Source organism: Callorhinus ursinus, unplaced genomic scaffold, assembly GCF_003265705.2.
Source record: "Callorhinus ursinus isolate GAN/ISIS: 27379988/994484 unplaced genomic scaffold, GSC_fseal_2.0 scaffold2, whole genome shotgun sequence".
NCBI lineage: Eukaryota > Metazoa > Chordata > Mammalia > Carnivora > Otariidae > Callorhinus > Callorhinus ursinus.
The window spans coordinates 837,348-847,748 of NW_027397064.1; the positions used below are offsets into that span (position 1 = coordinate 837,348).

Sequence of the window (10,401 nt, forward strand, 5' to 3'; positions counted from 1 at the left end):
TTTAGCTGCACTTCGTAGACACAGACAAATAAGACAGAAGAGCAAATTCGAGCTCCACCCTTGTCCTTTTGTGCCTCACGGAAGAACATACTAAGGAAGCGTGGCTGGGACGTCGTGAGCGCAGACCCTGATGCAGACGCGGCTGAGACATCAACCAGCATAGATACTTACACTGTGCTTCCAACATGGAAGAAAAAAATGGAATGACGGTGGAGGCTTTTTACATCGTGAGGTCTTCATAGAAAAGGGGGCCCCCCCAGAGCAGGATAGTGACCAGCTGAAGGCCCCCCCTTTTTAAAGGTGCAGCTGAGATCACATACGAGGTACTCAAGTTTGCCTGGATCAGTGTCTCTCCCACCTGCTCAGGGCTCCGTGGGTCCCCACCCACCCAAGCCCCCATTCCAGACACACATCCTTTCGGCTTCAGCTCCTGCCCCAGTGAGAGCAGTCTCTATGCACCCCAGTTCCCAAGAGGACTCTGCTCAGCCCGGCTCCTTGTTTTGACCAGGCCCCCCGGGCCACCCAGGCCACGGCCGTGGCAGCTCGGAGGCTGGCCACCTTGGGTCCAGGACCCACCCTGCTCCAGCTGGCGGGGGAGGGCAACGGGGTGGCCGCGCAGAGATGAAGCTGTTTACTCAGAAGAGCCGTGGGCAGGAAGATAGTATCAGCACAGAGGACATAAAAATGAAGGCAGGGAGATTTTCCTTGTGTTTCTTATGAATTCTTACAACTCCCCAAATGGACAGTGGGAGGACCTGGGTCAGCAGGACCAGCCAGTGAACAGAATGTACAGCTTTTTCCAACTTGATTGGTTCTGCAGTTTTGTTTTTTTTTTTTAATCTGTGAATTGTTGGGTCAATTCCAACATCATAAAGAGCCAGCTTTTGTTAATCTTGGCATTGAAATGATGTGTTTTCAAAATCTGAACCAAACCAAAGAAGTAACAAGTGAGAGGAGTAAGCCTAAAGAAGTAACATACTGTTTGGTGGGGAGTGTGCTAAAAAAAAAAAAAATACATAAACAGGGGAAAAACCCTCTTAGACACTGCCTTAGCATATGTCTGAGCCTACACTGGGGGAAGGTCGAGAGCTCTTGTCTGAGCTGAGCATGGGGAGATGTGGGTTTCAAGACGGATATGCATCATCCAAGGGTTTGGCTCATGTGTGTTCCCCTCGTCTGGGACCCTGTGGTTCCCACCCCCCGACAGAGGGCTGTTGCCGGGCAGTGTTACCCACAGACCAAGGAGAGCGTGAGAACAGCTTTCAGGGACCTTGACCCCGAGGGAATGTTTATTTTTAGTGTGTCCGTCAGAAATGGAAGAGCGGCCCACCTGTCTGTCTGGCGACCCTGAGCTTAGATGAACTAAGCTGGGACAACATTTGAAGCCAGGAGCACGGAGCCGGCTGCACTGAGCTTCCAACACCTGCCGGATGTTTCCGATGGCACGTTTCACATCCACACATCCCCCAGAATGACAGCAGGAGTCTGGGCTGCCCTTCGTGGCTTTGGAGGTGACTCGCTCATCTGCCACCCCATTTCCGTCTCCTGAGAGCCCTGAGGGTTGTCTGGAGCTTCCTTGACTCCTTCCTCACAGATAGGGAAGCAGAAGAAGAACAGGTCATGTGTTAATGCTGGGTTTCGTCAGATCAGAAAACCGTCTCTCTTCCTCCTCTGACAGTGGGAACGGGCCCGCGGGCAGGTTTTCCAGCCTGGGCGGCTGTGACAGTGACCCTCATGCTCACCTGGATGCCCAGAACCTTACACCTGGTGGTTTCTATGTTCCTCAATGTCATTGTAAAGGTTACTATTTGGATGTGGATTGTTATGATGCCAATAGATCAAAACAGGTTTCCCTTTCCCCTCATAAAATTCTGCACTCGTGACAATTGTTAGCAGACAGTGATCTAATTTCTGTTTGGGTGGACTCTCTTGGGACTTTTTACATCACAAACAGATAGGAAACCCCGTTCATATGGATGTGAATGGCTAGGGCCATGTCCTTGGGGGAAGATTCAGGAACCTTCAGGAGAAGTTTGATCCAGCAGCTCCATGATGCCATGGGACAGAGAGCCCTCAGTCCTGCTCCCCCTGCATTGCTGGAGGCACCATAGCTTCTTCTTCGACCCAGAGCTATTTTCGACCCAGAGCTAAGTGTCCCCAGGCCCCCGGGGTGATGGACTGTAGCAGAGGCCATGTGTTGGAAGGCAACCGTCTGGGAAGCCACTTGCTGAAGGGCTCCCTGAGAAGTCCGAGGCTTGCAACCCTGTAGGGTGGGGTGGCTCCAAAGAGGCATACCTCCCCGCAAACCATTCCCCGAAAGCCCTGGGGCCCAGACAGTGCTCAGAGAACGCCCAGCAGGGACTCAGCTGCCCCTCTGGGCCAGCTCCTTGCTGTTTCCCACCCCATGGGCCTGCCAACCCCGTCCTCGAGATGCCAGGCTTCCACCCCGGCCAGCTCAGCGGCCCGCACCCCTCATGCTCATGCCCACCACCTCTTCTCCGTCTTTCCACGCACCCTCTGAGCTCCCCAGGTGCAGACAACGGTTGACAGAGGGCCCTCCATACTCCTCTTGGCAGAACTCTGTGCCCTCCCCTCCCCTACTGTCTGCTCTCTTCGACCCCTTTCCTTACAGGCTGCCCGCTCTCCTGCACCACACGCCATAGCCCGGGGCTCCCAGCATCCCCCAGCACTGACCACTCACAGACCCCCTGCCACTCCCCCAGCCCCCAAGGTGGTTCCTCCTCCTGGAGTCAGGCTGCCCGCGCCCTGCCCTCCACATTCCAGCTGGCTGCTGGTGGGCTCTCCTGGGATCACAGAGCACCAGCTCCTCTCCCTCCATGCACCCTACCCAGCAGCTTGGTGGCCGCTCCTCCACGTCTGTCCTCTCGCTCACGGTCACCGCCTCAGCAACCTTGCCTGGCCCACCACACGCTTCCCCATGTGCTGCACAGTCCAAACCCCAAAGGTCTCCTGGACATTTCACCTTGCGTGTCCCAGCCTGGACTTGAATGTCACCCGCCCTGGAGGGCCCTGCTCACGGAGGAGGGGCTCTTTCACTGTCCAGAGCATGAGCCCAGCAGCCCCTGTGCACTTCCCTCTCACCTCCTCCCGGCTCTGCACCTTCTGGCTGGTCTCCCTGCTCCCGAGCACCTGCTGCTCTAGTCACTGGCCCCTCAGAACCCGGGGAGGTGAGGGTCCCGTCACTGCCTTCCCCTGAGTCCCTTCCTGTCTCAGCCTCCCTGAGCACGAGGCAGTGTTGGAGTCATTCTTCTGCTTGTTCCTTGACCTGGAGCTTATCTGGGGTGCCCCAGGAAGGCCTGAGAGCATCAGAAGTCCCTCTTCCGAAGCACCTGCTTTGAGCACAGCCCCGTTTTCCTTGCTCGGTTAGACGTTCATCTGAGCTGAGGGCTCTGTACCCCCGCAGCCCTGCCCGCTCCCAGTAGGGAAGGCACCCTTGAGGAGGCTTGCCGGGCTGTTCCCCTGAATGTGGGGGGGGCCCAGAAAGGCGAGGGGAGGAGGAGAGGGCCTCAGGGGCAGCTGAGGGGCGTGGGAAGCAGAGGTACCTCTGCTGCACCTTCCTGTCCTCACCTGAACCTGCTGCCCCCTTTGAGGGCCCAGGACGTTTGGCTCAGCTCAGCTGTTGCTAACAGCACGCTCACTGTTTCCAAACAGAAACCAAAGACCATTTGGGAGTTGGGGTGTGTGCAGAGAAAACATTGTCCCTGGATCTCTTTGCCACATGGGTGGGTAGGCTTGTGAAGGGAGGCTTTTAGCCCTAAAATCAACCACAGGGAGCACTCAGCGTGTGTCATTGAAGTGGTCACACCATCCCTGCGCGGGCCCCGGAGGCTGCAAGACGCCCTCGGGTGACCCACCTTCCGTGCACAGCTCACCCGCACGGAGGACCCCACTATGATATGACCCTACTGTGAGTCGAGTCACGATGAGATCTGCGTGGATCATCTTATTGCCGTGAAGCCCCATGAGAAAGGCCCAACAGGGCTTCTGTCCCATTTTACAGCTGAGAAACTCAGACCACAAATCTAGTTTCTAACGGGGCCTCTGCCCGACTGGTTCCGGGAACACGGTGTGACACATAACACAAATAACCAGCTGTGTTTCTTTCAGGCCCAGATGGCTGGCAGCTTGGGGTGCAGCAGGTGAAAACTTCTGATGCTCAAAGGGAAGGCCTTGGTGGGGTGGGGCCGGGCTGAGTCCTCAGGGACGTTGGTCTAGTCCTGGTGAGTGAGGCTGGGCCCTGCTCTGGGACCCAGGCAGGCCCCTTCAGAGGGGTTCCAGCCCACGCCCGTCTGGGACACCATTCTAAGCCTCTGTTTCTGTGAATTGTCTGGAGACCACTTAGAACTGACCCCAAAATGGGAAGCTGCCCCTGACATCCAGTCCCGAGAGAAGGCTCATGATGCTGACGATTCACCTCCCTTCCAACAAAACTTTGAAGGAGCCGGAGTGTTCTGGAGCCGCTCCGGAGAGAGTTCTCGAACAAGGAAGAGGAAGGCTTAAGGTCAAAGAGCGCAGGCTTCGCGGATGGGACGTGTACCCACAGGGCGGTGCGGACTGCAGCCTTTCCCTCCCCTGACGTGGGACCTCAGGGTTTGGGCAAGCTGCTGTCTGAATGCCTTTGATTTTGTTGTTGCCTGAGGAGATGGACCACATTTGCCACCTTCCAACTAGAAACACCTCGAGTGTAAAAAGACCCGAGGGCTGTTTCAGGTCTGACACTAAGGGGACCGCAGTTAAAGCAGGCCGTCTCCCTCCCTTCGGCTGGCTTGCGTGAAGCCCGGTACTTTGGGGAACATTGAGTTTCTATGGCCCCTGCAACATCAAACTTTGATGGAGAAGCCTCAAGATTAGTCAATTTAATTGACCTGAGGGGCCAAGGAAGCACTCAGAAAGGCAGGAGTCTTCCACAGCCGCTCTGGACACACAGTAGGCAAGGGTCCAACGGCTGGTCCCACTTGCCCCCCCCGCAGAAAGGAACTCCCCAAATGCAGTGAACTTTCCAGAAGACTTGAGACCTAGGAACCCTGCTGGGTGGGGGCAGGACCGTGGCATTCTGCCCCCAGTCTGCATTTTTAAGCAGAAGCCCTGCTTGTGAAGGATTTGTGTTTTTGCTCTAGGCCGGACGTCTGGCTTCTACAGGAGGGGTGACCCATCAGGTGGCAGCTTGCCAGGGCTGGGCACAACACCTCAAGTGGAGTGGAAACCCAGACAGACATCCTCTCCTGTGGGCCGTAATTCGGCAATTAGCCCGGAGCCCCCTCTCCCTTCCATCAAGCAGAGGATGGCTGTCTGTAGGCAGAGTGCTCCGAGGGAGTCTGCAAGGCCTTCTCCCGCCTTCCCACAGGCGGGGAGGGGAGGGAGGGGCCAGAGGAGGGGCCACGCAGGTCACTCACCCTTGTGTCCACAGGGAAGTTTATTCCATGGTCCGCACCATCAGGAAGACCAGGAAACCACATTTCCCATCATCCGTTATCATCCTTGACCTCACGGTGCCATCCGTGTCCTTGTTTGCACCTTCACCTCCTTCCCTCGCACCGGGAGGTCTGGCCACGGGCTGCGTGGGAACCCGTAGTCCTGCCCACACTGCGTTTGTAGGCTCAGGAAGGAGGGCCGACCCCGCCGGTTTCATGCATTTCTAGTCTCGTTTCCCTTTCTCATTTTATTCTCAACAAAGCCAACACAGAGCAGGGCGCTTTACAGCTTGGGCTAGGGCTGTCCTAACAGAGCACCAGGCACAGGGCGGCTTAAACAACACATTTGCTCTCTCTCTTCATGCCGGAAGGGAGGAGGGGGGGAGTCCGAGACCAAGGTGTGTGCAAGGTTGTTCCTTCCCCGGGCCCCGAGGGAGAATGTGTTCCAGGCCCCTCTCCTTGGCTTACTGACGGCTGTCTTCCCCGTGTCTTCGCATAGGCCCATGCCTGGGCCTAATCTCCTCTCCTTATAAGGAAGGACACCTGTCACATGGGATTGAGCTCACCCCAACGGCCTCACTTTCACCCCTGCAAAGACCCCAGCTCCGAGTAAGGTCACCTTCTGAAGCACCAGGGGCTAGGACTCCAACATAGGGTTGTGGGGGGACTTAATTCAACCCCTAACCAACTTGAATGGCTTTCACAGGGCACTCAGTCCACCACCATGGCTAAAAGAAGGGGAAACTGAGGCAGGGAGTGGGAAGGTGGCCAGCAGCAACAGCTCCCATTCTAGACACTCGATGGGTGCCAGGAACTGGGTTGGGTGTAGTTCGTGGGTGGCCCCAGCTCAGCCCAATGCCCACCCTAGAAGCAGGGATGTCGGCACCCGTGATGCCGATGAGGACACCCACAGCAGGAAGGGTGGGGAGCAGAAATCAACCTCAGGATGTGAGTGCTCATCACTTCTCTTATCTCCTCATTTGGTAAAGTTTTCTGTGGGGTGATAGCTCCCTGAGCCTTCTCTAGGTCCCGGCCTGGCCCGTGTGTCTCCTCTGTACCTGAGTCACAGGCAGATGTCTGTCCTGCCCCTGTGCATGCTTCCAGCCTGGCACCTGCCCACTGCCTCCAGGATTTACCTGTGATCATAAGGAAACCACCTACTGCCGAGATAATCCGGATCACCAGTGGGGTTCCGGGAAGCTTGTGGGAGAAAGCTGTGTCCTTAATGTGTGGCAAGAATCCTGACATCTCTCTGTGCCCAGCCACGTCCAGTATTCTGGCAAAGACTACCCCTGCTGCCCCGAACTCACTCCCCCTTCCTCACCCCCTCCACCCCCAGCCGTGTCTCCCCACCCTCTGCATCCCTGACGTCCAGACACTGACAATACCCAGGACTTGCACTCCACACATTTCTATGTCCCAGACAAGGAAACAGAGAGTCTCCATTGCTCTTCTTAAGCTCTGGCAACGGTGGGTCATGGAGTCAAGACACAGCCTGAGGCTCTCAAGACTCCAAGTCAGGTCCTCCCACTCACCCTCAGGCTGGGAAGGAGAGGGCCAGGCAGGGTTTCTGATTCTCCTGGGCCACAGTCCAAGGTAGAGAGCATGTCAACGAAAGGAGTATTTAAGCAGATGGACCCAGAGCACACGGTCAATGAATAGAACATGAATGGAGTCAACGTGCCTGCACCAAGCTACATGCAGGGAGCGCAAAGGTGAATATGTTAGTTGGAATACAAATCCTTGGTCGCACCGTTCCTCGAATATTAAGGATTGATGTTTCTGTCAGCAGGGGACGAGTTAATCCAACGGCTTCTCTTCCTTCCAGGAGGGCCAGAGGCTGCTGCGGGGGGAACAGCGGCCCAAGCGCCTGCAGCCTGCTCATTTCTACGTGAAACCTGGACACGGAAATGCTCTGTTCAGTGCCCTTCCTGGGACGCGTGTTCATGTCATCTCCCGAGATGGTAGTCTTGGCTTGGTCAGTCCTACAGACCCAGATGGACTTGGTCGTGCCTTCTGGAAAATGCTTCCAATGACTTACGTATTACTACCTTTTTCCCTTATTTCCATGTAAACTTTTGGGTCTATAGTTCTCTTATCTCTGAGGAAATACCTGATTTGGTAAAGGAAGGGAGCCGCGTACGGGTGAGGGCGTTCTTAGACCAGGTGTAGACAGCTGGGCGGGGACCCCGGGCTGGGGGAGGACCGTTCTCTTCCCAAGGGCCGGGCCCGCAGCCAGAGAGAAGCCCTCCAAGTGCGTTTGTGTTCGGTGGGGAACAGGATCCGGGGGCAGAGTGGGAAGTCCCAGGTCCCAGGGCAGGACCTCAGTTTTTTCCACGGACTCTAGCCCTGGGGTCCCCTGCTGGAGGCCCTGAGCTCCATCCCTGGCTCCCCCAGGAGAGGCAGAGCGTCTTCTCTCACACCGGCACCCCTCGTCCCCAGCACCCCTGTGATCGCGCCTGGCCAAGCCGTCTGCCCTGGGCCCGGACCTGGGCCTGGTCCCCCGCAGTGGAGGCCCAGGGCTGGCCACGACACGGGCAGGCCAGGCATCGGCCCCAGCTCTGGGAGGAGAAAGCCTGAATTTTGCAATTCGGAGGTGAAGAAAGCAGCTCTTCATGGCCACCCCATCTGCATGTTCTATGTGTTACTGTTTGGTGGGGTTTGTCTTTTGAGTCACTTCAAGGGGAGGTGCCGGCACGTCTAACGGCCCTTGCAGGACCCCGAGGACTGCACAGGGCAGCTCTGGACTCTGACGGGGCCACAACGGCCCAGATCTGTGTTCCCAAGGCCTCTGCGAGGGGTGTGCGTGTGCGTGCGTGCACACATGCATGTGTGTGTGTGCGGGTGTGCATTCCTGTGTGTCGTCAGTGCTGGGGCTCATGCTGCAGGGCATCAGGCCCCCAGGTGGGTGCACAGGAGCCCTCCAGGGGGTGCCAGCCCTGAGGGAAGCCGGTGCTGCCTCGAGGTCCTTTCAAGGAGCCAGCCAGCTGATGGAAGTGGAGGTCTGGCTGGTGCTCCCAGAGCCCCTGCCCTTCCCGTGGCAGCGGGTGGTCGTTCCAGTGGAGAAGGAAGATTCACAGGCCACCACTGTCCTTGTTTCTAGAATCCTGTCTGGGAGCCGGCTGGGCTCTGCGTGGTCTCTCATCCACGGACAGCTCTGCCAACAGCCCCGGTATCCGCTGTCCGCCAGGAGACAGGCCACCGGTGGTTCAGGGTGGTGACCTGGCGACTCGCAGTCCCCCAGCATGCAGCCCTTGACCTGGAGGATACTCACACCTCCTACTGGTGCTCACAGATCCGGCAAAGAGCTCCGAAGGCCAGCAGCCGGGGGTCGGGGCGGGGGTGGGGGGGGGGGCCCCGGACTCCCCGCCCCTCCCGGAGCCGTGTCTGCACTGTTAGCCTGCCCACCGGGACCAGAGCCCAGCCAGATTCTCCTTCTCAGCTGCAGACCGTGGCCCTTCTGGGGGTCCTGTACCCCAGTACAGTGCTCCAACCTTACCCGTACACACAGGTGCTCCTTCCTCACCTCCCCCTGCTGTGTGTACTAGGCTCCGGGGGGCGGGACAGGTGCCTGCAGAGCCCACGGTTCACACAGGGGTTCCACGTAGTGGGACACTGTGAGGAGGCGGCGGCGGGGAAGGCTTCGCGGGGCCGGCAGGGGAGCGCCGACCTTGGACGGCGGGATGGGACGCGGGAGGGACGCAGTCGGACAAGCGGGGGGCGGTCTGGAGCGCCGCGGAGAAGCGGGACGCCCGGAGGGGCGGGGCCAGCCTCGCCTGCCTTCCCACACCCGGGCATGTCAGCCTCGGGCCGTGTCAGGGACGGTAGCTTCTAGGACGCTTTACGACGACCTAGGGCGTAAACTGCCTCCCACATCCTTCTTGTCCCTTCTAAAGGGACACAACCGTCCGTCCGGCGAGCCGCTCCGATCCTCCCGGGCCGACTCCATGCTGCGCGGTACAGAAGAGGAGAGGGAGACGGAGCTGCACCGACATCTTTATTATTCCTGGGAGGGGAGCGGGGTACACAGCCACGTTGCAGTCACCGAGCTTGTTAAAAATATCTCAATAAATAAAACAAATAAGCAACATATACACTGAAACAGAAAATACTTTAAAAATGGTTAGCTGAGCAAATCATGAGAGAGAAGAGGCGAAGTGTGAGGAGGATTCCAGGCTTACGTGGAACAGTCATGCAGAGGCTGGGGGCCAGGGGACGCAAGGTTCCTTCTCTGAGAGCCTTGGTCCAGTTCAAACAGAATGGTACAGGAAGGCATTTCTGTTTTATTAAAAAAATATACATTAAAAAGGCACTTAGAGGGAAATACAAACCCAAAATTTCAATCCTTGTAAGTATGTTCCTGAATCTAGAGATTTTGAGAAAGAATAAATCCCCCCCCTAAAAAAAAATAAAACCCAGAAGAAAAATCCAAACAGTGGCAAGGATGACAAGGAACATGTCACCGGCGAGAAGGACCGTGAGTGCCGCTTCCTCTGTGGGGACCGACTCTGGGGGAGGACTGTGCGGTCCGGGGTCTTCCATTCGATGCTGCCGTCCCCTTGTCCAAACGCTGTGCTGGAGAGCAGAGGGGGAGGCTCCCTTGAGGTTGTTCAGGTTTCAGAAGTGACAGACGTGGAGGTGTCCCAATTCCACTTGAGCCTCAGCCCCACAGGACAGCCTGGAAGACACGGAAGAGGAAGGGTGAGACCCCACTGCGTGCAGGGCGTACCTGTGTGGTCGTGTGCACACGCATGTGGTGTGTGTGCGGTGGGTGTGGTGTGTGCGGTGTGTGTGGTTGTGTGTGGTGTGTATGTGTGTGCGGTGGGTGTGGTTGTGTGTGGTGTGTGTGGTGTGTACGGTGTGTGCGGTGTGTGTGCAGTGTGTGCGGTGTGTGCGGTGTGTACGGTGTGTGTGGTGTGTGTGTGCTGTGTGTGGTTGTGTGTGGTGTGTATGTGTGTGCGGTGGGTGT

At 57.3% G+C, this 10,401-nt stretch overlaps 1 protein-coding gene across 2 annotated transcripts in view; it reads right to left on the reverse strand.

Annotated features, from left to right (window-relative positions):
• Positions 1–9,422: 9,422 nt before the first annotated feature.
• TWIST2 (twist family bHLH transcription factor 2) overlaps positions 9,423–10,401 on the reverse strand; it is a 54,787-nt gene continuing 53,808 nt past the window's right edge. For both annotated transcript variants that reach the window (XM_073903986.1, XM_025886531.2), the window contains exon 2: positions 9,423–10,110. In XM_073903986.1, the coding sequence (XP_073760087.1) occupies positions 10,050–10,110 (61 nt within the window). In that variant the 3' untranslated portion in view covers positions 9,423–10,049. The remainder of the gene's footprint in view (positions 10,111–10,401) is intronic.